At 43.5% G+C, this 26,033-nt stretch overlaps 1 protein-coding gene across 2 annotated transcripts in view; it reads right to left on the bottom strand.

Moving 5' to 3' along the window:
* The window catches only part of LIN54 (lin-54 DREAM MuvB core complex component), a 95,952-nt gene that overhangs the window by 59,605 nt on the left and 10,314 nt on the right, over nucleotides 1-26,033 (bottom strand). The window contains exons 3-5 of one of the 2 annotated variants that reach the window (XM_077476144.1): nucleotides 23,847-23,961; nucleotides 4,612-4,760; nucleotides 677-832 (exon numbers count right to left, since the gene is read on the bottom strand). In XM_077476144.1, coding sequence (XP_077332270.1) covers nucleotides 677-832; nucleotides 4,612-4,760; nucleotides 23,847-23,961 — 420 coding nt within the window. The remainder of the gene's footprint in view (nucleotides 1-676; nucleotides 833-4,611; nucleotides 4,761-23,846; nucleotides 23,962-26,033) is intronic. The other variant, XM_077476145.1, reaches the window with a different exon arrangement.

The raw sequence follows: 26,033 nt of genomic DNA, 5'->3' as shown, positions 1-26,033 counted from the left end.
GTCTACAAAGAGAATCTGCAGTGGAAGACACAGAAGCATGCTTTGGCTTATGTAGTAATAGTCAGCAATCGCTAGTGCTATTTGGCACAATCAATTTTACATGACTACAGTGAAATCCTCCATGGAGAAAGCAGAGTGAACGGCCAGGTCTGACCGAGCTAAGGAAGACTCCCAGGATGGCATAAACTTTAGCAGGGGGGCAAAAATTGAGGCCATTAGGAGGTCACGAGTTCCTAGTCTCAAGGTAGCTGAAAAGAGCCATAATGCAGGCTAAACCCCCACATCCAGTGAAGCGTGGCCCAGGTATGGCACTTTAAGAGAGGCTTAGAAAAGGCTGATCCAGATAGCTGCATAAAACTTAACAGCAATGTAGCAGGAATCTTGAAAACCGTAGCGATCAAAAAAGCTGAACCTTTTTCAGCAGAGGAGACATGTCCATCCTCCTAGGACACTAGCAGAAAAATGAGGCATGCTGGGCAGATGGGGTTTATCCTAGGCTGGCCCCCAATTTTTCTGTTTGCCAGTGTGCAATCCTCCTGTAGGTGGCCAAATTACCCGACAGTACAAGTGAATTGATTGCATTAATAACCAACTCATATCACGTACTTCTGGCTTCATGATATTTTTTGAAAAATTTAGACTATCTCACTGGCAGAAATAAAACCACAGTGATTACCTGAGCATTTGTACAGTTAGTAATAGCCTTTGCGGGAGAAGAGGAAGTGGATGTCTGAACACTCAGAAGCTGCTGACCAAGGGCCATACTTATGGGCACACCAACGGTCTTCTGAGGAGAGCTGGAGGGCTGGGATGCAACCGATACCACTGTGACCTGAGGAGTATTATAGAATAGATGGAGAGGGAAAAAAAAAAAAAAAAAGAGGGAAAAGGCATTTTTACATTAACCCATATACTGCCAGGTCATGCTTTTCATTTGTAACCATACATTTTCTGAAAGCACAGGAGGCTAAAACAAAAAGATGGTGCTCCTAATTTTGTACATCCCACAATAGTTATTCATATAAGACATTGTAAACATACAATAACAGGAGGGTACTGAAATTCTAAGAGAGCTATCCGCTTGTGGAAAAGGGCTGCATATGTGTGAAAGGGAGAGATTGCAGGTGACCCTTCAATGGAGACAAACTGTATATACTGCTAATATAGTTCTGGTGGTATGTCAAAAGTGCGTAAAAAACTAAAAACATATATAGTGATTAACAGCACTGGACCAACATCCCACAATAGTTACAAATGTCTATCAAAACTATATTTTCCATAAAAATACCCTAAAACCACTTTTAGCACACAACATAACTTACAATATTTCAACTAAATCTAAAAGATAAAACAGTGTTTTTAATAACCTGTAAATATACACCAGTTTTAAATTGTGCATTTTTGTAACTCAGTGAAAAATCAAAAAAAGGTATGCAAAACTGTAAATAAGAAACTTACTATAAAAATTTGGAAGTGTCTTCACACCTATGCCGTGTGTGTGTGTGTGTGTGTGTGTGTGTGTGTGTGTGTACTGTATTGGTATTGTTGTGGAAAATTTTAGATGTATTTGTTATATGTATTGTCATAAGAGTCCTCCTGTGTTCATTCTCTCCTAGCCCGCTCTAAGAGAGCCGACTGGGGCAGACTGACGCTGGTTGAGATCCGTTAGGTAGTGGATAACTTCTTGGGATTGGAAAAAGGTGTTTTCGGAGTGGGGGTATGTCCGCCAGCAAAAGGGCCCCTGTACACTGTACAGACGATCATCTGGGGGCATATGCTTGCTCTGCGGGGATTGGTTGTAGGTGGTTGTGTGCACGTTGTCTCTGCTGTGTCTGATCACCACATGGAGATAGGCAGTGCACATCTGTGGATAGCCTTCCATCCACAAGATGTGGAATAATCCAGGTATACATTGTTCTCTGGAACAATATATATATTAAGGATTTCTATCAACGGAATTCTAGTAATCGTTCATTGGTTTTGTATGGTTTCCATCATTGAAAGCATTTAGTCATTTTGCGTCACTGACTATTTGAATGTATACATGTCTGTGATTGGTACTTCTGAATTGTATTGCATTGTATTGTATTGTCCATATATGGGCATTCACATCCTGTGTTACTGCTGTGAGGTCACACCCTTTGTGGGAGGTGTTAAGCTGTTGGAGGCAAACCCTCCAGGGCGTGGCTTCCAGTGGAAAGCTAAATAAAGTTTTTGGTTGAGGTTAGAGGACAGAGATGCTGACCGTTTGGAGAATGCTGGTGATGGCTCTTTAATGGGGAACCAGAGGGGCCTGACTGAGGAGCAGCCAGGCTGAGATGAGGATGTAGGAATGTGGGGTGATGTCTGAATACTTGGATGAGTGGGTTGGAAGGTAAGCTTAAAGTATTATATCATTAAGATGGAAATGGGTGCTTATTAAAAGCACAGCAGCAAATGTGGCTGTGTGCATAGCATACAGCCAAATTGCTATTACAGAATGCGTTGCGATAACAAGATCAAGGCATACATTTTATCACAAGCCAGCATGTCGCAAAGCAGTGCTGTGCATAGTTAAATGAATGTAATTTAAAAAAAATAAAAATAACTTCAATGTGTTGCACTGTGCTACACATGCGCTGCGGTACATTGTTAAAACACAAACCAGCATGCCTTCTGTGCAACATTAATCATGTCCGCTGATGTGAATGGACCTTTATTTTAATGCAGCACATCACAATGCAAGGCAACAAGTCACTGTGTCTTGTGGCACTCTAGGGGAGGTTAGCAAGGTGCATTGGGGTGGTATTAACAATGAATGGCACCACAGTGGACCAACAGGAAGGCACATTTTCTTAGGATGCAACACACTAACATGCATCACACAGAAGTAAACTGTGTATTTATGTTTTTTTTTTTTTTTTTTAATTATATATATATATATATTTTTTTTTTTTTAGCTTTTTAACTAATAGGGTTTTAAGGCAATGTAAGACCTTTCTCTTTTGCATTAGGGAAGAAAATGGATGACACAGATTCATCAATCTCATCCTCTGGACATCCTACTGTATAGAGCACTTTCCTGTTCATTCACAAAAAGACATGCTCCCCTCCGTAACCTTCTGTCTCTGCTGGTACAGGTGGAGGGAAAGCAGAAAAGGGAGGGGGGTACCAGAGGGCATACAAGAGACAGCGAATTGTTGAAGTAACATGGAGGGGAGATGATTGCCAGTGCACAGAGGGGAAGATAGTGGCAGACAGGGAACACAGAAGGCTGGCAGTAGCTGAAGCAGGGGACATCAGCTATTGGTCACAGTTATTCATTAGTAAGAAGGGTCTAGGGCAGTGTTTCTCAACTCCAGTCCTCAAGGCGCCCCAACAGGTCATGTTTTCAGGACTACCATTATTTTCTACAGACGATTTGATCATTTTCACTGCCTTAGTAATTACCACAGCCGTTTCATCTGAGGGAAATACTGAAAACATTACCTGTTGGGGTGCCTTGAGGACTGGAGTTGAGAAACACTGGTCTTGGGGACCTTTCTGTTATAAGTTTATGGTCGCTAAAGTAAAAGTGGAAAGGATTGTAGAGGGGACGAGGCGTTTGTCAGAACAGAACCTGCTCAGCATTCATTCATTTCATCGGCTAAATATTAATTTATTCTGACAACAGAAATGAGCACTCAAGACGCATATATACACATGCTCCTTTCCTAAACACGATTTTCGTGCATTCAGATTTCCCACCCCTAAACATACCTGCCTCTAAATACCTATGTGTGCACGGACACATATGGGTAACTTAGGGGGGCATTTAGGGGCAGGAAAAAAAAAAGGCGTTTGACAGCTGCAGTGTGCATGAGGCCTGAGTATGCAGCTTCTTTAACTTTTAATCCATGAACACTTCACCAGGTTTCTGGTTTCAGGGTGGCTCTTTCACTTGCAGCATCCCATGGAGACACCCTTGCATGCAGGTACTAATGCTTTGTATCTCTCCATTGTGTGCTACAATAGAAACACACAGCCCTATAACCAGGAATGGAAAGGCACTCCCCTGCTCCTCCCTCCCCTCTTTGTCATTCTTTCTTTCCTTGACTACCTAGGATTTCATATAAAGGTGCCCAAACACATTATATGCCCTTGTTTGAGATTAGGAATTCATAGAGTAGTTATGAATAAGAATGACAGCCCTGTAGAATGCAAAACTGAATAAGATAACAGTTTTACTTTAATGCTGGACCCACCAACTACATATACTTGCCTGCCCTTTATACCTGTGTAGTTTTGCTTGAATGCAGGAAGCAGTTAGAAAGTTAGTCCAGCTGGAGTAGGAGCAGCCAACTGCATGGCACCAGTACTGTGGGACTGAGCATCATACGCCCTATAAATGCTAGAATTCTTCACGTCTATTAGCTCCCAGTAACTGAAAACTGGGGGAGGCATTTATCTGCTGCTAGCCAGGCTGCCTTTAAAATGAATCTGTTGCTTTGACTTGCATGGGCAAGGCACATGTCTGCTTTAAAGTAGACACATCATTCTTTCAGGAGTAAAACATATTTACACTGTGTATGTAAAGTCATAAGCACCCAGTGGAATAAAAGTCAATCTTAAAAAAAAAATAATAATAATTACCTTGGTAGGAGGAGACTTTAGAGGGGATATGGCAATTTTATTGGACGACTGGGTTGTGGACTCTAGGGATGTCCCAGTAACTGCTCCACTTTCAGTGATAGTAATTTGCTTGGACTGAGTTGCAGAATTAACATGAGAAAGCACCTTACCTATGAAAGAAAGTAAACATCTTGAAAGGCTAGATTCAGACCATTGTGTTGCAAATGGTGCAATACAGTGCAATTTATTCTAAATGGCACCCCAACACACCTTGACAAAGCACCTGCGTTGCAATGTGCCACAATAATATAGTAAATCATTACTAATACTGCATGCATTAGGTACCTCAAACTAAAAGATTACCCCATGCAACACAATTTGAATTGATTGTAAAGTTTGTTTACTTATTAATAAACGTGTAATACTTGCATAGAACAGAATTGCAAAGAGCAGCTCTGATCCTCCTCTTCTGTAGGCGATATCACTGCCTAAACATTTTTACCATAATGCATTAAGGTAAAAATATTTAGGCTTTAGAACCACTTTAATGAATGGCACAGCATGAGTTAATGTGTGGAGTAACATGGGTTAACTTGCATGTACTAGCACACCATTACAGTGTGAATCCAGCCTAAAAGTCAATATAGAGACGCAGATGTGAACAACCTGATAATATTGAATAAAAGAGTTATGGACAGTGTCTAATGGCAGAGCATTGCATCCACATCCCTACTTGGTTAAAAAAAACAAAAAACAGATATCGCCGACCTGTCCCAAATGGCTAATTGGGACTTTACAAGATGCGTTTATCTGTCAAGAGGTAAGCATATCAACACACACAGTTTAGAAAGACATTAATTTTATTACAAAGATTAAAAACAACATTAAACAACATTTATGGTACAAATGATCATGGTCATTTGATGTCTGATGATGTCCATTAGTGTATTTTCTTTGCTTTTTTTGTGAACAACCTTATAATTGATGGATGCCTATGGCCACCCGTGAGATTATTTGCCGTTTAGGGTGACTGGCTGCATCACCTTTATTGTTGGAGAGGCCATACTTCTAAAAACATAAACGTCTTGATACAGCTATATACTGTTTATCTGGACTATATTATTTATTTGGGGATTTGTATTTCTATGGTTTGTTTTAAACTAAACTTATTTCTGCTGTGTACCAAAACAATTTCATTTTTTTTTTCTTAAATGTGTAAAAAGGAGACACAGGGGGCGCATGTGCGCGAGCGACGTGCTGTCGGAACACGTATCCCGGCCTAATCCGACAGAACCATAGCAGGAGCAGCACACTTACCTCCAGAAGCCCCGAAACGCACCATGCGGGCTCCGGTGATGCAACGCTTGGCGAAAAAGCCTCCAAAGAACCGGCAGCACATAAGGCCTTCCCCAGCCTCCGGCAGAGGTAAATCCAAGATGGCGCCCGAGCCTCCAGAGACAGACGAGGACACACAGCACTCAGCTGCAGGTCCAGCATCCCCCACTGATAGCCTCCACCTGTTCCCTACGGATGGGGCGAGTTCCCCCCTGCGGACACGGATGAGATGCTGGATAAATTTCGCAGTATTGTCAGGGATGAGATTACTGGGCCTCTCGCAAGAGCTCTGCTGACTTTCTGCGGGGCCTTAAAGAGATAGGCCACCGCACCAACCAGCTTGAACACCGCATGGATTTGGCTACCATGGTGCTGGAGGGTCACGAAGAGGAGGTGGATAGAATGTCAGCTGAGATGGAGGCCTTGAGGGATAAGTTAGAGGATGCAGAAAACAGGGCCCGGAGGGATAACCTCCGCATTCGAGGTATCCCTAAGGCGCTTACTGACCTCCAGGGAACGGCTACAGCATTCTTTCAAGAGCTGGCCCCTGAGATCTCAGTGGAGAGGCTCGAGTTTGACCGCATTCATAGGTCTTTAGCCCTTAAACCCTCCGAGGTCCCCCCAAGGGACGTTTTCATCAAATTTCATTATTAATCGGACCAAGGAGAGACTTTTACAGGCAGCGAGAGAACAGCAGACCCTCTCCTTCCAGGGTAACCCCCTCCAGCTATTCGCCGACCTCTCTCCGGCCACCATTACCAGACGGCGAGGCCTTAAACCCTACCTCCAGGTCCTCCAATCCCAAGGAATCAAGTACAGATGGGGGTTTCTGTTTAGGCTTTCTTTCTCCCACCTTGGTCGACAGTGTCATGCTACTTCTCCATCTGACATGAAGCGCCACTTCTCGGACCTCCAGCTGGAGCTTCCTTCGTCCCTTCCTGAGGCTCAACCCACACCTTCCAGACCTGGGCCCTCCAGGCCGGGACCCTCCAGACCGTCCCGCCAGTCGTCTCAAGCATCTCAGAGATCTCAGTCTGGATCCCAAGCGCTGCGGGACCTGCAAGCCCAACGATTTCAGCCTTCCGGTAACGGGTGAGGACATCAACCCCTTCCCTTTTGTTTGCTCACCTTGACTTGTTCTGGCTACCTGCTCCCGTGTCCTGATGACAATTCTATGTTTCACGGTTTTATTTTTATATTTTTTCTTTTGGTTATTCTTGACACGAGGTTATGGTAACATGTTTCGGAGGTTACCCCCCCCCCCGCCATATCATTGTCATTGGACTCTATTTTGGCTCACGGGGGAGCGCCCTATTATAGGACGCCCCGTTCTTGTGAGGGCGGCTGGGGGTGATGATGGCCTCCGGACAGCCGTCAGATGGAACTCCTCGGCATCCCAGCCTCCTCTGCACAGCTGCCCCCAGTGGCATTTCAATCAGTCAGGGTCACCTTTTGAGGTCCCCATTTCGGCGGACTTGGGGACTGTGGTGGGGTGGGGGTACCGCCCCCACTGTTGGCCTAGTTGGCCGTCGGTTCCACTTAGTCCTTATACCCTTCGGTCTCCCGCCCCCGTAGGGGGGGATTAGTTGGACTGGAGGGGCGACCATATCGTGCCGCGTGGGTCCGCTCAACCTCCTGGAGTCTACAGCTTTCTGGCTGTCCTCTCTGGGGGCTTGGGGGGGCCCCTGCGTCCCGATCCTTATGTACGCTGTTTGTTCACAAATGTTGCCTTATTGTTGTTGTGCTTACCTATTATTATGCTTGATTCTCTTGTTAATCCGGATTCTATGTTCAATTAGTTATACTGTTGTAATATGTTTATTGCAGGCCGGTGGTTCTGACGGACCACTGCTCCCCCCGATGTGTGTACACCTGGCTGAGATTGACTTCTCAGCTATGGCCGCACCCCAAAGTGGGCCCTCCAGCCCACGCTGTAACACATCTCTGAGCTCATGCTCCATTCCGAGCTCATTTTTCCTTCTTCGCTCTTCATGTTCTGTATCTTTCTCTCTTTCTTCCTCCCCCCCCTCCTTTCCCCCGATCCCTGGGGTGTGCGAACAGAAGGCCTTAGACCGTAAATTTCTGACATAATGTCTCTTCATTGGCTTTCCCTGAATGTTCAGGGCATGAATTCACCCCAGAAGCAAGCAAGATATTCAAATACCTCAAACATCTTAATATAGGCATAGCATGCTTACAAGAGACCCATTTCTCCTCCTCTTCCTATCCCAAGTACTTTTCTTGCGAACTACCCCCAAGTTTATTTAGCTAATGGTCCCACTAAGCAGAAAGGGGTCCTCATTGCCATACAAAAGTCACTCCCGTTTATTTGCAGTAAACAAATAGCTGATCCCAAACGGCAGATATCTTATTCTCCAGGGTTCCATTCAGTACAACGAGGTCACTATCATGACTTATTATGCCCTGAACAATAACCCGGCCCCTTTCTGACCCATGTCTGCTCCCTCCTGAGGGCCCATCAGAAGGGCATCCTTTTGTTGGCGGGTGATTCTAATGCGACGTTAAACCCCTCTCTAGACAACTATCCATCGGATCATAAATCCTCTTCCCCAGCAGCTAAAAAATTCTTACAGGCCCTACAAAACCATGAGCTAATCGATATCTGACGGGAACTTCACCCTCTTAGTAGGGATTATACCCACTATTCTCACCCTCCTCATTCTCACTCCAGGATAGACCATATGTTTCTGTTATGTAAGCATCTCCCCTTAGTAGTTTTGGTCTCTATTTTGACGGCCCCTTGGACTGATCATGACCCAGTTTTAACCGTTAGTCGTTCTCTCATTAGCAAGCCAGTGTGTGCCCCGTGGGTGATGAATGATTCTCTTCTCTCTTTAGAACCGATCCTCAAGGATCTCCACAGCCTCGGTGGACTACTTCAGGATAAATTCAGGGTCGGTCTCCTCTCCGGTGACCCTGTGGGAGGCCTATAAAGAGGTCCTCCGTATAGCGTCACAGCGTAAGAAAGAGAGGATTCAGACCCGCTGCAAGCTGGAGGAAAAAGCTGGAGGCCCTCTCCGCGACCTTTAAGCAAGCCCCCACCTTGGCTAATCATAAACTCCTGGACAAAGCCCGATTGGCTCTGGACTTATGTTTAACGGATGAGGCTGAACGCACTCTCCGCTGGGCCCGTCAGAAGTGGGCGAACAAGCCCAACACTATGTTGGCCAATAGGCTGCGAACTTTCGCCCCAAAGTTCACTCCCATTACCTTACGTACCCGCCATAATACCTTAATGGGCAACCCCCGCTTGGTCTTCGATGAATTCCGTCATAGTCTTACCAAGCTTTATTCCGTCCCGGCCCAGACCTCCGCCCTGGACCTGAACGCTTTTCTCAAGGACTTATCCTTGCCCTCTTTATCTGACACCCAGGTGTCGCTCATGGATCGAGACATACAGGTCTCGGAAGTTCTCCATTGTATTAAAGAGTTGAAAGTGGGAAAGCGTCCGGGCCCGGATGGCTTTACGGCTTTATACTAACGCAAACTGGCTGACGTACTGGCCCCTCATCTGGCGGCCATGTACGTGGTGAGAGATGGCCATTCATTCACTCCGCTTCTGGTTGACGGCCAACGTTGTTATGATCCCCAAACCGGATAAGGATCACTCTTCCTGGGCCAACTTCCATCCAATCTTCCCGATTAACATCAAAATGAAAATCTTAAAGATTATGGCCACTCGCTTGAACTCCTTTTTTCCGCGGTTGATCAAAAAAAAAAAAAACAAGTGGGTTTTGTCCCTCGTAGACAGGCAGGAGACGCTATCAGACGGCTATTACAGGTCCAACATATAGTGCACGCTAGATCTTTGGAAACAATGTTTCTGTCCCTAGACGTTAATAAAGCCTTCGACACCTTGTCTTGGCCGTACCTGATGCAGGTGCTTAGCCACTGCGGCTTCGGCACCTCTTTAATGGATCTCAGGCATTTAAGACTCCCCACAGGCCAAAGGGTGATACTATGGTTGTGACTCGTCAACCTTCCCCATAAGGAAAGGAACCCGTCAAGGGTGTCCACTCTCCCCATTGTTATTCATACTAGCGATGAAACCCTTGGCGGAAGCTATTCAATCCCATGCGGAAATTTCCGGAGTGGAAATAGCGGGTACTTCCCATAAATTGTCGTTGTTCGCTGATGACATTTTGTTAACGCTTACGAAACCCAGAATTTCTCTCCCCAACTTGTTCTCCCTTCTGAACTCCTTTGCTGAGCTCTCAGGCTTGTCAGTTAATCCGGCAAAATCTAAAGCGATGTCTATTAACCTTAGATCCTCAGAATTGGAGTCTTTGCAGGCCACATTCTCTTTTCAATGGATATCATCGCTACCCTACCTGGGGATTAATCTCACCCCAAGGTACTCGGGGCTATACCAGGCGAACTATCCCTCACTTTTTTAGGAAATTAACGAGCTTGCTTGACTCCTGGTCCACCCTTCCAATTTCCTGGTTTGGTAGGATAGCGACGGTGCGTATGACTTACCTTCCAAAACTGCTTTATTACTGTCGGGTCTTACCGGTCCAGGTACCTTCCCACATTCTCAGAATTCACCAACGTAAAGTAATGCAGTTTATCTGGGGTTCGTCGAAGCCCAGGATTAAAAGACAGGTCCTCTATGCCCGCAAAATTAATGGTGGCTTCTCGGTCCCTAATCTACAAGCATATTATACGGCAGCGGGTATCACCCCGCTCTCCCGCCTCCACGAGCAACAACAAGTGCCACCCTGGGCAGTCATTGACATGGTGGATTCACACCCAACTCCGCTGGCTTCCCTCCCCTGGCTCCCTAGAGCACAGCGGCCACCTAACATAGGCCCCTGTCTAGCCCATTCTCTTCATCTTTGGGATGCAGTTAAATATTCAGCAGGTTTACTCTCCCCCCCCCATCTGCCGTTACTCCGTCTCCTACATTGCCCGCTGTTCCCGCCAGGTTGAGATAATCCCTAGCAATTTGCATGGTGGACCGTTCATGGTTTTGTAGATGTACACTCTATGCTCACCCCGACTAAAATGATTTCATTTGCAGCCCTTCGTTCCTCCCATGACATCCCTCTTAGGGAACATTATAGTTGCCTCCAACTCAGGCATTTCCTCCAACAACCAATTTGGTCAAGGACTACCCCCTACACCATGTCCCCTTTTCGAAAGTCTCTGTAGAACCCGGCCCCATACATCGGGCATGATTTCTCTTATTTATTCAGCTATAATTACCTCCAAGAAACCGCCATTGAGGCCCTATAATCTCCAGTGGGAGGCTGAGTTGGGACGGCAACTGGACCCGGAGGACTGGCAGGTTATGACCAAGGCACTGTCCACATGCTCCAGGAATGTCCTTTTCCTGGAGAATGCGTACAAGGTGTTCTATATGTGGCATTACACCCCCCGCTAGGTTGGCGAGCTTTATCCCATCTTACTCTCCCCTATGCTTTCGTGGGTGCTCTCAGGAGGGCACCATGGCACACATTTGGTGGACCTGCCCCAAGGTGTGGAGACTATGGGTCAGAATATATGCACTACTCCGTACACTAATACTAATATAAAAAGAGACCCCTTCGAGGCCCTCCTATGGAAACCATTTGCAGAACTTCTCCGTCCTGAGCATCAGCTGGCTGCACATATTTTTACTGCAACTAAACTGACCATAGCGCGGGCCTGAAAGACCCCGGCCCTCAGCTATGAAGCAGTTAAACACTGCGTGAACGATATTATGGTGAATGAGAAGCTTACTGCGCTACTATCAGGTACCCATGCTAAGTTCCTCTGGGTCTGGCAACCTTGGGTGGCTCATAATCACCCTTCAAGATTTGACCTGGCACGCCTCTCCCTTTAATCACTCACTGCCCCCCCCCAAAAAAAGGAGACACAGACGTCAGTGGATTTAGATTTGAGCATAAGGTTATTTTTACTCTTTACACTTTAGGGTTTACACTGCTCCGACACAGAAAGTCACACGAAAGCTGATCTGACTTTGCCCTGTGACTTCACGTTCGACTTCACTGAACGTAAACCAACCTTGAGATGACTGCAACTTGTCCTTTGACCAAAACAGTTCCTTTGCTTCTGGTATGGGGGAAACCTCATGCCAAATTTATCAAAAACCATCTCTGCACCCCCCCCCCCCAACACCAAAGCAGGGTGCTTATCGGAATCTGCAAGCCCCCTTTAACAAGGGGGCCCCCAGATCACAGCGCACCCCTCCCCCCATGTGAATGAGTTGGGGTACCCCTACTCATTCACCAAAAAAGTGTCAATATGAAAAAAAAAAAGAGATTTTGACAAGTCCTTTATTAAAAATGAAGCATATCCCCCATCATAGCGCCGTGTCTTCTTTCTTCAGTTCCACCACCGCTGTCTTCTTCCTCCTGTATTGCCTTCTGCCTCTGCCGACCCATCGGAGGAGGACCATTTCTTTTTTTTTTTACTTTTAGCAGGTCGGCGGCGGGAGAAGACATCAGCCGCAGAACCGGAGAAAGAAGACACGTTGGAGCTATGACAGGGATATTCTTCATTCTTAATAAGGGACTTGTCAAAAAACTCAGTTTTTTTTTTTTTTTTAATCGACACTTTTTTGGTGAATGAGTAGGGGTACAATTTACTCACTCACATGGGTGTGTCAACTCACATGGGTGTGTCAGGATCTGGGGGCCACCTTGTTAAAGGGGGGCTTCCAGAGTCCGATAAGCCCCCTGCCCCCCTGCCGACCCCCACAATCCCCGCCCAGGTTTGTCGCCTGCTCGTCCATCGCCCCCTTCCCTTGAACTGACACAAGTCGGACCAGTTAAGATGCCTCTCATAGGAAATCATTGATTGTGACATGTCATGCAACTTGTGTTGCATGACGGAGCATATGTCAGACCAGCCCATGCCGCATTTTTGTTGAGAAACAGAAGTGAAAAAAAAAAAATGCAGGCAAGGAGGTACCCAATTTATGCATTATTACTGTATGAAGAAGAAACAGGCAAAAGATAGTAACCAGAACTTGAGTTCACACTAGCAGCGGCTCACGGGAAGGGGGGTCCGGTTCACCCGTTCTCCATTTCAGGTGCAAATAAGGTCCGAATTTTTGCCTGAATTCAGACCTGAAAAAGAGCCATAGACGCACAGGACCCTTTTCCAGTGCGGACAGCCGCCATCCCGGAGCTGTGTGAACAGGCTCCATTGATAGCCGGTCACAGTCCCGTCATGCGAATTCGATGCGGGGAAACCCGCATCCAATTCACATACGTATGAACCCAGTCTAAGGAAATTAATTGCCTTTTATTTTGTTTGTTTGTTTTAAGATAAAATGAACGACATCAACTTGATGCAAACGTCATCAATGTAATGATCCAAACTAAATTTTATGTACTTACCATAAAAAATAAATCCTTTTTTAGGAGTCTGTTGAGGCACACAGAAAGTCTTTGACCTTTAAGGTTTACTGCATTGTACAGGAGAAATAAACACTGGCAAATAAAATAATTGTAGGGTGGCGCAAGTTAACCCTCCCACAAGTATCAAGAGCATAATAAAATACTCAGAGGAGTAGGACCTGCTTACCCGAAAGGACTCCAAGAAAAGGATTTTATGGTGAGTGCAAAAATTCTATTTTCTTTCTCATCAATTAAAGGGACAAAGAAGTCTTTAACCACTTCAATACCAGACACTTTCACTCCCTTCCTGCCCAGGCCAATTTTCAGCTTTCAGCGGGGTCACACTTTGAATGACAGTTATGCATTAATGCAACACTGTACCCATATGAAATATTTATCTTTTTTTTTTTTTTTTTAAATAGTGTTCTATTCGTTTGGTGGTATTTAAACACAACTTTTGCAAATAAATATCCTTTCTTCATAAATTTAGGGCAAAATGTATTCTGCTACACTTTGTTGAAAACAACCCAAATCAGTGTTTATTAGTCAGTAGCAAAGTTATAGAGTCCACAAACTAAGGTATATATCTCTGAAAAATCGATCAATCTTGATGTGCTGACGCATCATCTCATTTCTTGATGCTTGAAAATGACAGGACGGTACAAATATCCCCAAAATGACCCCTCTTGGAAACTAGACAGTCCAGGGTATTTAGTAAGTCATGGTGAGTTATTCAACTTTTTCCTTTTTCTTTTTTTAACATACTGACAATCAGATGGCAACTCTGCACAAGGTACCAATGACTGATGCCAAAAAAATAAAATAAATCAACACTCATGTCCAGTGAAGTATATTTTGACAGGGAAGGAGAAACCAATCTCAAAGATCAAAGTGGTATCAAACCCAAAAGCAAACATTATATTGCAGCTTACCAATTCTTAGATGTGATGGCTGCATTTGTTTTCTTTTTTAGGTTTCTTTCTTGCATTTTCCCCTGGTGATCTAGCCAGTACATCCGTTTTTCAAAAGAAAAAGCTCTCTTGCAGATGTAGCAGTTACAGGAATGAGACAGACCATGTGCCACTGACAGGAGTGCTTACAATGATCAGCTTTTATTTATGAAACCACCTTCATTACAAAAGGAAAAAAAAGAAATGTTGCTGTAACTGCTTATAAAGTGTGAGCTGGGTTTCAACTTTAGTTTGTTAGTGAATCTAAATCTGCTAGTCCATCTAATGCCACGTACACACGATCAAACAATCGGATGGAAAAGTCCGGCAAGCTCAAGTTCGCCGGACAATCCGCCCGTGTGTAGCCTCCGGCGGACTTTTTTTACCCAAAAGTCAGGCGGATTAAGAAAATATTTTTGCACTTCAATCTGTCCACCGGACTCGCTTTTCGGCAGACAGTACGGCTGTGTGTGCTCTAGTGCGCCGTACTTTTGAAATGAGCGGACTTTTCCCGCGCGGAGAAAAGTTCGCTCATTTTGAGCGCGTCTCCAGGTAGATGGCAGGTCCGCTGGATAGTCGACTAAGTGTGTACGCGGCATAACACTCCCCTTCCCCCCCAGAATGACATGCTACTCTCTAAAGTTGCTCACGTGCGCCATTCTTCCAAAGTGGGGGCACTCTAATGCAACAAGTTTGTTACCCCTTTCATGACTAAGCCTATTTTTGACATTTGGTGTTTACAAGTTAAAATCCATATTTTTTGCTAGAAAATTACTTGGAACCCCCAAACATCATATATATATATATATATATATATATATATATATATATATATATATATATATATATATATATATAAGCAGAGACTCTAGAGAATAAAACGCCGATTGTTGCAATTTTTTATGTCACACGGTATTTGCGCAGCGGTGTGTTAAATGCAACTTTTTGGGAAAAGGGACACTTTCATGAATTTGAAAAAAACAAAACAGTAAAATTAGCCCAATTTTTTTGCATACTGTTAAAGATAATGTTATGCCGAGTAAATAGATACCAAACATGTCACACTTTATAATTGCACGCACTCGTGGAATGACGACAAACTACGGTACCTAAAAATCTCAATAGGCGAGGCTTTAAAAAAAAATTCCGGTTACCAGGTTAGAGTTACAGAGGAGGTCTAGTGCTAGAATTATTGCTCTCGCTCCGACGATCGTGGCGATACCTCACATGTGTGATTTGAACACCGTTTACATACGCGGGCGCGGCTTCCGTATGAGTTTTCTTTGCTGCGCAAGCTCACGGCGACGCTTTAAAACATTTTTTTCTCATTTTAAAATTAATAAAATTGTTTAAAAAAAAAAAAGATCCCTCCTTTACACTTCAAAGTATTCAGATCGCCGTTTTCGGCAATTCTGAATACTGCATATATTTTTAAATCCGGCGCTATTGGCAGCCGAGTAAACCGGAAGTGACGTCATGACGTCGCTTCCATGTTTACAATTAGGAGACTGGAATAAAGCCGCTTACGGCTTGGACGTAATATTCACCAAGTGGATATTAAATAAAAACCTAAATTAAAGATGGAAATTCAATTAATACTTAAATTAAAAATAGAGCTGATGAAATTCCTTCAACAAGTGTACTAGATCGGTGTTCAATAAAAAATTTAATAATTGTGATAAATACTAATCATCTGGAAAGAAAAAGTTTCACATGAACATAAAGATGTTATATGCAAAGGTAAATCGGCTGTACTTATCCAAGGAGGTAGATATTGAGGGGAGTAAATCCCATACAAATCTTCAAAGTGATGATAAGGATATCCCGGGAAGATCTCTTCTTGCTTCCTCCACTCCAGATAGGTTGTTCCGTTTAGAAAGGAAAGAAAACAAACATAGCACAATATTGCTACAGAGTAAGGCACGCAATCAGCGTAAAGAGCCACTCCCATTTTAGGGTAATGAACGAGCGCATTGAATAGTCAGATCAACAGCCTGAGTCTGCGACCGCTGTGCTGCCAGACTCACTCGTGCGCTGTCAGTCTCCTTCTCCCTAGTGCCTGCCGTGGAGTCCGACCATTAGGGAGAAGGAGATTGCGACAGTATTCAATGCGCTCGTTCATTACCCTAAAACGTGTGTGGCTCTTTACGCTGATTGCGTGCCTTACTCTGTAGCAATATTGCGCTATGTTTGTTTTCTTTCCTTTCTAAACGCAACAACCTATCTGGAGTGGAGGAAGCAAGAAGATATCCCCCCGCTTAGGTGACTTATCTGTTTTGGAGGTTGGTGTGGAGATCTTCCCGGGATATCCTTATCACTTTTTATGGGATTTACTCCTCTCAATAACTACCTCCTTGGATAAGTACAGCCGATTTACCTTTGCATACAACATCTTTATGTTCATGTGAAACTTTTTCTTTCTGGATGATTAGTATTTATCACAATTATTTAATTAATATTTTATTGAACACCCATCTAGTACACTTGTTGAAGGAATTTCATCAGCTCTATTTTTAATTTAAGTATTAATTGAATTTCCATCTTTAATTTAAGTATTAAATTTAATATTCACTTGGTGATTTTTTTTTTTTTTAATATCGCATTTTTGGGTTATTATTTACAATTTTTTTAGCTTGTATTAAATAGTCTGGAGAATAAATTAATGGGAGTTTTTTTTTTAGGTGCAGATATATTTATATATTTTTATTGCAATTAATTTATGTATTTTTGTATGTAGAATATCTAAAAAATATTGTATGTATATTTAGATATATAATAATAATAATAATAATAATAATAATATATATATTTTTTTGCACTTTGGCACCTTTATATTCAATATTAGTTGATCACAAGAGGATTTTAGTAATCCTGGGATACATTTGTGTTTTTTTCCACTTGATATCCTTTATAAGGTTATAATATGTAGCACTTTTTTTTAGCACGTGACACCTTGTTGGTGTGGTCATACTATAGAAAGTTTATTATTATCCTTGTTTTTTTGTTTTCCCACACAGTACGATTTCAGCCATACCCACTCCATACACCTTGTGCAGGAGGGAGAAAAAAAAAAAAAAAAAAAAAAAAAAATTCCCCTTCACCCAGTGCCTACGGGTTACAAGGGGGAAAACACTCAAAGGATATGCATGGAAAGTACAAACACTTCAGGCTTACCTGTGAGGTGCTGGGGTCTGCTTCCGCTGCCTGTGCAGGTGTCGCAGAAGAGTCCATCCCACCCCTTTGGTGGTCCGCAGCCACTTCTGGGTCTTCCTCTTTGAAAACCAGACCAGCAGGGATGTCAAGCCAAAGTTCTCACCTAGGCCACAGAGCTGCCACATCTCCAGGAGAAGGTGCAGGTGCAGGTGCTGTGTAGTACCTAGGATACGAACGGCTTTTGAACTCAATTAGAGCCCTTAGCCTCTGACTAACATCCATGCCTCCTGCTTGCACAGTATGGAGCAAGACTGTAACCGGCATCTCCAACGTCCGCTGATGACATCATAAGCCCCAGAAGTGACCCCGCTGGATGCTTCCTCTGGGCCAGCTTGGAGCGCAATAGCTCCGCCCCCTCACGTGCTGAGGCTTCCTTCTTTCCCCTAGACATACCAGCCATGCTGTCGGAAGGGAAAATACGCCGCCATGTCACCTATGCGTTTGCGCTAATGGGGCCGACTTATATGCAACAAAAAATGGAAACCTCCGGTCCCCCTTTTCCTCAGAGGGGGTGACCGGAAGAAAAGGTACGGTACCCTACTACTGCTGGTGAGGTACAGACTGGGGCTGTGGGATTTCCCTGTTTCTGTTAGGCAGTCCAAAACCCTGGGACCTTTCCCCCTCCACCAGCCAGACCCGTAGGGACCACCCCCAGGAGAGCACATAGAACCAACAGCTCCCCAGTCCCCTGTGTCTCCTCCCTTACGACCACCAAGCGGGAACCCCACCTGTGGAACTACAGGTTCTATATAGGTAAGGGACGCAACTAGGGCTGAAACAACTAATCGATTAATCGACAACTAATTGATTATGAATTACTATTTTCATAATCGATTAATCGCCCAGTAACATAATGGGGTTAAAAAAAACTAAAATGAGCCCTATATAAAGGGCTAATTTTAGTCTTTTTAAACCCATTATGTTACTAAATGCCTTAGAACTGGTTCACATCTATGTGTTTATTGGTGCTTTTTGCAGAACTGCACTACAGTTCATTTACATGGTTTCCTATGGGACACGTTCATATCTGTGCTTTTTTTCATCCTTTGCGTATTTGTAAAGTGTCAGGAACTTTTAAATGCAAAACGGTGCTTCTTTGGTTCAATATACTTCAATGGAAAAGCTGCAGAAAAGCATGTAATGCGTTTTTTGAAGCAATTTGTGTTTTTTAATCTGCCCCCAAAAAATGCAAATTGCAGTAAAATCACATGCACAGAAATAAAAAACGCACAGAAAAAAGCACTGCAGAAACAGATCAAAAGGAAACTGCATAGGTGTGCACCGAGCCTTATGCTGGCCACATGGATCAATTGTCAGATAAGAATATTCAGACAAAAAATCTTTTGTACATTCGCTGAATGAAAGAATTTTGTTTGAAATTTTCACTTGTTTTTAACATTCTGTTTTTAAAATTAATATAAATTCTGAATGAAAACCACATAAACTGTGAAAATTCCTTTGACCAAGCAGTTTTCTATTATTTCCAAATTTTTCCGTCACTGTGATTGAAAATGAACGTCAATCTGGCCCACTTTTTTTTTTTTTAAAGGGTTATTAACCGATTAATCGAAACAATAATGGGCCAACTAATCGATTATGAAAATAATCATTAGTTGCAGCCCTAGACACAACCACCTGGTCCTCCTTACCTTAAGATGGCTGATGTCGGCAACGGCAGAAGCCGCCAGGATGGCCCCTGGGTCTGACATGCTCCCGCCGTATAAGGATGGTCTTGCCTCTGGGCCCTCCAACCACCTTTGCGATCTTTCCGGGTCCCCATCAGCCAAAGTCCGGCCCGCCTTCATCATCCGTGGCTGGAACCAGAAACCGTGGATCAAGGAGAGGTGCACACCCCCCTGCCGAAATTGACATCACCCGCCACCAGAGTGCAAGGGGGGGGGGCAGCGCCTCCTCCTAAGTCTCCACCAAGAACCTGAAGGCGGGCCCCTGAAGAATCCCACAACACAACTTTCGGAGAGCTGGAGTGGCAATAGAAGCAGTGTGGCTGCCAAGTAACCCCTCTCCGAGGCATAGCCCCACTAGTCCCCAGAGACCGCTGTCTCCTTCCTGGACATACAGGCTTCAGCCTCCCTGGCTGTCTTTAGCCACGGCTCCTCGCAGTCTCTCCTTGCCGGAGGAAACACAGAGGAGCTGGCGGGGAAGCAAGCCTTTTAAATCTAGGCTGGGCGGTGTTTCCTAAGGAGGGAGGAGCCGAGGTCTCTCGTAGGTTGCGGTCCTGAAAGATGATATGAGAAAAGAAAAATACAGCCACTACATTTAAAGATTGGTAGGTCGCAATATATTACAAAATATATTACGTAATACCACTTTAAGCTTGGAAGCTAATTAAGCTCTGCCACACAGAAGGTGGAACAGACCAAGTCACCCTACAGGTTCCTCCTGGGATGAATAAAAGTAAACAGGAGCTGAAACACAGAAGTTGATTTATTACAAGTAGAGTGTAAAATCTGGTGCAACTCTGCATAGAAACCAATAAGCTTCCAGTTTTTTTTGTTTTTTTCCTTCAAAGCTTAATTGAACAAGCTGATGTTAAAAGCCGATTGGCTATGACATGCTGCACCAGATTTTGAACTCTCTAATTTTAATAAATCAACCCCAGAGACTCACAGACTAAACCATAATCTAACAGAAGAGCTGGAACCATAGAGGGACCAAAAATTATGTCCTGGTCGATGAGATCAGAAAATGCCCTAGGACAAAAAGCCTAGGCCTCAACTTACCTGGCCTCATAAGCCCAAAAGGAAATGGGTTTCCATGCATGGAAGGCTGTCAAGTCAGACGCTCACTCACCTTGCAGCAATTAGTACCAGGAAAGACTAACACTAGAACTGACCCCAAAGAGTCCAAACAGTTCTTTAAAAGCAGAATGAGACAAAGTTTAATACCAAGGAGTCACAAGAGAAGAAAAAAAAAAAAGGTGAATTAACACTCTACATACCCTCCCTACCTACCCACCTCAGTCCCCACTGTAAGTGCCTATGCAGCCAGTGTAGCAGTCTGCTCTTCTCACTTTTCTTTCTGCAGTGCTTCCGGGACAGATCAGAGCAATTCAGATTGGTCAGCGTCAGAACAGAGCAACACTGATCCACCCTGGAAGCACTGTAGGAAAAAAAAAAAGGGAGGTAAAAAAAAAAAAAAAAGCATGGTTTCAAATCTCCAGACCACTATACCGGCTGTGTGGGCACTGATAGCGCATCACTCACGGAGACAAATACAGCAGGGACTGTGGAGTGGGGTTGGTATAGGGTATTAGTTCAATTTTTCTGAAAAGGTGAGCTAACCCTTTAACCACTTAAAGAGGGTTTACTTCCTCTTTCATTCCCTGCCTTACCTGACACAGGATCCTGCGAAGTCACCGATGTCCCTGGTAGTCCGGCGCATCCATCTTCTCGGTGGGGTCTCGCAGCTCCGCCGCTGTCATTCGGCGAAGCCGCTATGACGTCACTCCCGCGCATGCGCACGGGAGCCGACACGCGTGGCATCTTCGTCGTTGACAGCGGTGCCCGTCTTCGGGCAAATATCTCCTAAACCGTATAGGTTTAGGAGATATTTCTTGGACCAACAGGTAAGCCTTAATCTAGGCTTACCTGTAGGTCAAATTGTGTTGTAAGGGTTTACAACTACTTTAAGGACCGCCCCACCTACGTGTACTGCGGCAGGCGGCCCTTAAATAAATACTTACCTGTACGTCATCGATGTCATCAGCTCTGGTATGCGTGAACACGCTGCTGGAGCCGCACTCCCACGACTGTTCAGAGGTGAGAGAGAGAACAGCAGTCTGCCTATATAAACAAGACAGACCACCATTCTGTGAAGGAGGAAAATAGAGATCTTGTGTTTCTGCTAAGCAGAAAACACAGATCTTGGTTTTCCTCCAGTGTCAGCATGCCCTGCAGTTAGAAAGCACTCCCTAGGAGCACAGATAGCCCTTTGATCGCTCCTAATGTTAACCCCTTCCCTGACAGTGTAATTTATACAATGACAGTGCATTTTATTTTTTATTTTTTAAAAGCACTGATCACTGTATTGGTGTCACTAGTCCCCAAAAAGTGTCACTTAGTGTCAGATTTGACCGTCGCAATCCCGCTAAAGATCAGTCATTACTAGTAAAAAACAATAAAAATAAAAAGTTAATAAAAATATTCCATAGTTTGTAGACACTTTCGCGCAAGCCAATCAATATACGCTTATTGGGATTTTTTTTAACAAAAATATGTAGCAGAATACATATTGCCCTAAATTGAATAAGAAATTGGATTTTTAAATTTTTTATTGGATGCGTTTTATAGCAGAAAGTAAAAAGAAAGAAAAAAATAAATAAAAAATTCTTCAAAATTGGCTGTCTTTTTTGGTTTACAGCACAAAAAAAACCCGTACAAACACAGATGCGATCAAGTACCACCAAAAGAAAGCTTTATTTGTGGCAAAAAAAAGGAAATCAATTTTGTTTGGGTACAGCGTTATGCAATTGTCAGTTAAGTGCCTTATCGCAAATAATGGCCTGGTCAGGAAGTGGGTAAAACCTTCCAGAGCTGAAGTGGTTAAGGAAGTGATAGGTTGACATTCTAATCTGAAAAAACAAAACAAAAAATAAAATAAAAAAAAAGCAGAAAAAAAAAACCCCTTATCTGTTCAAACCGAATGCCAAGCTGTAGCCCAACCTATCTGCAACAAGGGAGGACACCTCATGGGTGGAGCAGCATGATGACCCTTGCTTGAATCCTTCCTATGCTTGAGCATCGTAAACGCACTCCTTTCTCATTTACGAGCATCATAAAAATTGCAGATTTAGAGATGCTCCTGACTCAAATTGAACCATCAACAAGGGATCACAAGGCAATTGCTGGGAAATTTTAGACCAGGCTTCCTATTACGAATATCACCCAAAACTTAAAATGAGGGAAAATCAAAAATTTCAAGTTACACCCAGAACAGGTATAGAGAATCTTCCAATAGGGACATCAGTTCTGGGGACAGCTGTCTACAGCCCCATATACACGATCGGACTTTGTACAAACTTTCCCGTGGACATTTGTACAAAGGGCGTTGGCCGTAAGTTTGTATTGCATACACACGATCAGACTTTTTAGGCAACAAACACGAACGTAGTGACCTTTCAACGTACTGACGGCACTTCAAAAGAGGACGTTCAATTACTCCAGCGCCACCTTTGGTCAACTTCTGTATTGTTGTCTGATCTTTTGCATTGGTTCTGAGCATGCGTGTTTGTACTTTGTACAAAAGTCCGATGGTTTTTTGTACACACGATTGGAATTTGCTCCATCGGACTTATGTTGACAAAAAGTTTGTCCTTTCGCACAGCCAACAAAAGTCAGATGAAAACCAAAAAAGCGTACACACGGTCGGCTGTTGCTCCAAAACAGCAAATTTGCATGTTTGTTGTCAAAAAGTCAGATCGCGTGTACGGGCCTTTAGAGAGGATTTTCCTCACCTGGGAGAGATTTCCTCCTACTTCCTGTTGTGTGTCTCACGCCGATACCATCACACCGTCAAAAATTTGTGTTCATATCAGAGTGGGGAAAAAATATATATATAATTTTTTTGATTTTTATTAAAAAAAATTTTTTATGCTTTTGGAGTAGAAATCTATCTAAAAAGATTTCTATTTAAGATACATTAATAATGCAACAGGGACATACAATATAGGTTGGATTCGATGGACTTGTGTCTTTTTTCAACCGTGCCTTCTATGTAACATTAGGCTGTATATTCTGCAATAGTTACATTTTGGTAAACTCATTCAATGAATCCAAGCTCTGCAAGAGGAGATAACATGTACTACATTGATGCATTCACACAATTTTACAGTAACCATGAGATAAAACAAAAGTTCAGGAATATTCTTTTATCCCATTGTTTTGCAAATCTATATACACTACAAACTGTATGATTGAATCGGTTCTGATATCGCTGTTTATTATATGCTTATTATTCTAAATAGGAAATCTTAAATTTGTTTGCAAATATTAAGAGTCTAACTAGCAGCAAGAATGAGTCCTTACATTTAAAGAGCACCTGTCAGTTCAGATCCATCTTGGCAGCGCCTGTTAGCGGACATCCACTCACCTGCTGCGTCGCTACCGCATCACCAGCCGTTCCATTAAAGTGAATGGGACTGTCGGTGAGTCAACAGCGGGTCAGAGGAGGAGCCACTGTGGGACAGAGATGACAGTTGCTTTTTAAAAATTAGGATTTAAATCAAGTCGATTTAAATCGAGCCTTTTTACTAGTGATTTAAATCAACACGATTTAAATCAAATCCACCCTGTAAAATATACTTTTAAATTTACTTTAAAACAAGATGATGCAACATAAACAGGATGCAGGGAAAGCTACTGGTCTTTACCTGCAAACACAGATGATACTTGGGTAGTCTGCCCAGGCTTGCTGTTCAACGGTTTTGCAATGATCAGTTTGGTAATAACAGCACCAGAAGACGAAACAGGAACTTTCTTAGCAATCTGAAAAACAATACGTTGCCTATGATACGAGCCCATTTGATATTGTTCATTCAAGGAGGAACACCATTCAGCCCACCCCCCCTACCCCCCAGACCCCAACATTTATTTTTTTACAATCCCAGCTTATTTTATGCTAGGTTCTGCATGGTTCCGATACTCACCCACCCAGAGGATGCAGCATTGCCCTGCTGAAATCCATTTCTCTGCAGCCACCGCTCGAGGCCCGCACTGCCATTTTCTCCTGCGACATCAGGAGAATGATGGCTCTACCGGGTTCAGGTGCCGCTTCCCAATGACATGCCCACCAGTAGGCCCACCCCCCTCCTTTAATGAATGGAATGATGTGCAGTGCTCCCAATGCCTGCTGGGATATGTACTTTATTTAAAAGTGACACTAAACAATATCCTTATTTTTTCACAAATACATACATTGACTATTTAATGACCCTGTAATCTAGTTATCATAAAATTGTTTTACTGTACTTTACTGCCCCCTTGTAACATCCTCCATGAGCTCCTCTTCTTTTCCCCCTCACTTCCCTTTGTTTGAAAGAAGCAATGCACGTACGCTGCAATAATGTGCATGGTTCACTACACACACTACAAATCCCATCTTTGTGCTTATGTACAGTGAAACCATAGATAAAGAACACAGCCACCCTCTAACAGGAAGTCAGATCGCAGTGAAAAAAAAAAAAAAAAGTTTGATGATTTGGAGGGAGCTGAAAACAATAAAAAGGTAATTTTTGTGTTAAGACTACATACTTCAATAAAAATATATTGTTTTTTTAAAATGTCAGTTTAGTGTCACTTTAAGCAGAGCGGCCAATATCAGTGGGTAAGCTGGGCTAAAGAGGACTGCAAATTTTTTAACATTTTCTAATATTTGGCCAACAGAAAAGTTAGAGCCCTTTCACACCGAGGGCGTTTTGCAGGCGCTATAGCGTTAGAAATAGCGCCTGCAATCCGCCCTCAAACTGCTGCACCATTCATTCCAGTGTGAAAGCCCACCGAGGGCTTTCACACCAGAGTGGTGCGCTAGTAGGACGTAAGGAAAAGTCCTGCCAGCAGCTTCTTTGGAGCAGTGCGTTTACCGCTGCTCCCCATTGAAATCAATGGGGCAGCGCTGCATTAGCGCCGGCAAAACGCCGCTATTGAGGCATATTGCGGGCGGTTTTAACCCTTTCTTGCCACTAGCGGGGGGGGGGGGGGTAAAAGCGCTGCAAATCCGATGCTAAAAATAGCTGCGTTTTACTGCCGATGCTATGGGCTCTGCAGTGTGAAAGGGCTCTAAGTTTAATTACTAAGATTTTAGTGTTGAACTTTTTGTAGATGATTTGTGTGTGTGGTTCTGACTCTTAATCCATGCTTCAACTCTACAGTATACAAACATCAAAAGCAGAAGCACATTTGGTATTAACACTCCCAGTTTTAAGACATTACCTAAAAAGACAAAAGGAATGTATTTATGAAGGCAAAATAATTAACTAGCTGATCATCCTAGGTGAAGATAAGGCAGTGTTTCTCAACTCCAGTCCTCAAGGTGCCCCCACGGGTCATGTTTTCTGGCTTTCCATTATTTTGCACAGGTGATTTGATCAGTTTCACTGCCTTAGTTAATTACCACAGCTGTTTAATTTGAGGGAAATCACGAAAACATGACCTGTTGGTGAGCCTTGAGGACTGGAGTTGAGAAACACGCATCGCTAGCAAGATTTGGGCCACTTAGTCCACAATGATGCAAACCTATGACTGTTAGCACTTGTACATACATATGGGTTTTAGTAGAAAGACCAAAGAACAGGACTGCAAAATGAACTGCACTCCTGTGATACACAGAAGTACAGCCAAACAAGCTTTAGCTGTACTTCTCCTTTAAGTGTAGAGCGTTTCCAGAGAGTTCACTATTTAAGTCTTGCTGGCCCACTTCTATTTAAAATAAAAAAGTTCCACAAATGAAAGGTTATGTTTGCAGGGGTTTCCACCATCACTTCAAACACGAACGTAAATTACATTAGCCTCCAGGTTTGCTCTTGAAGTGTGGCTGCGCAGGCCTCAAGCCTGGGCCTTTG

The sequence above is a fragment of the Lithobates pipiens genome, unplaced genomic scaffold (assembly GCF_037356315.1).
Source record: "Lithobates pipiens isolate NorthernLeopardFrog02 unplaced genomic scaffold, aLitPip1_a1.2 Scaffold_13, whole genome shotgun sequence".
Taxonomy (NCBI): Eukaryota; Metazoa; Chordata; class Amphibia; order Anura; family Ranidae; genus Lithobates; species Lithobates pipiens.
Note: the sequence above shows the minus strand (reverse complement) of the source record. Positions and strands in the feature narration are given on the sequence as shown.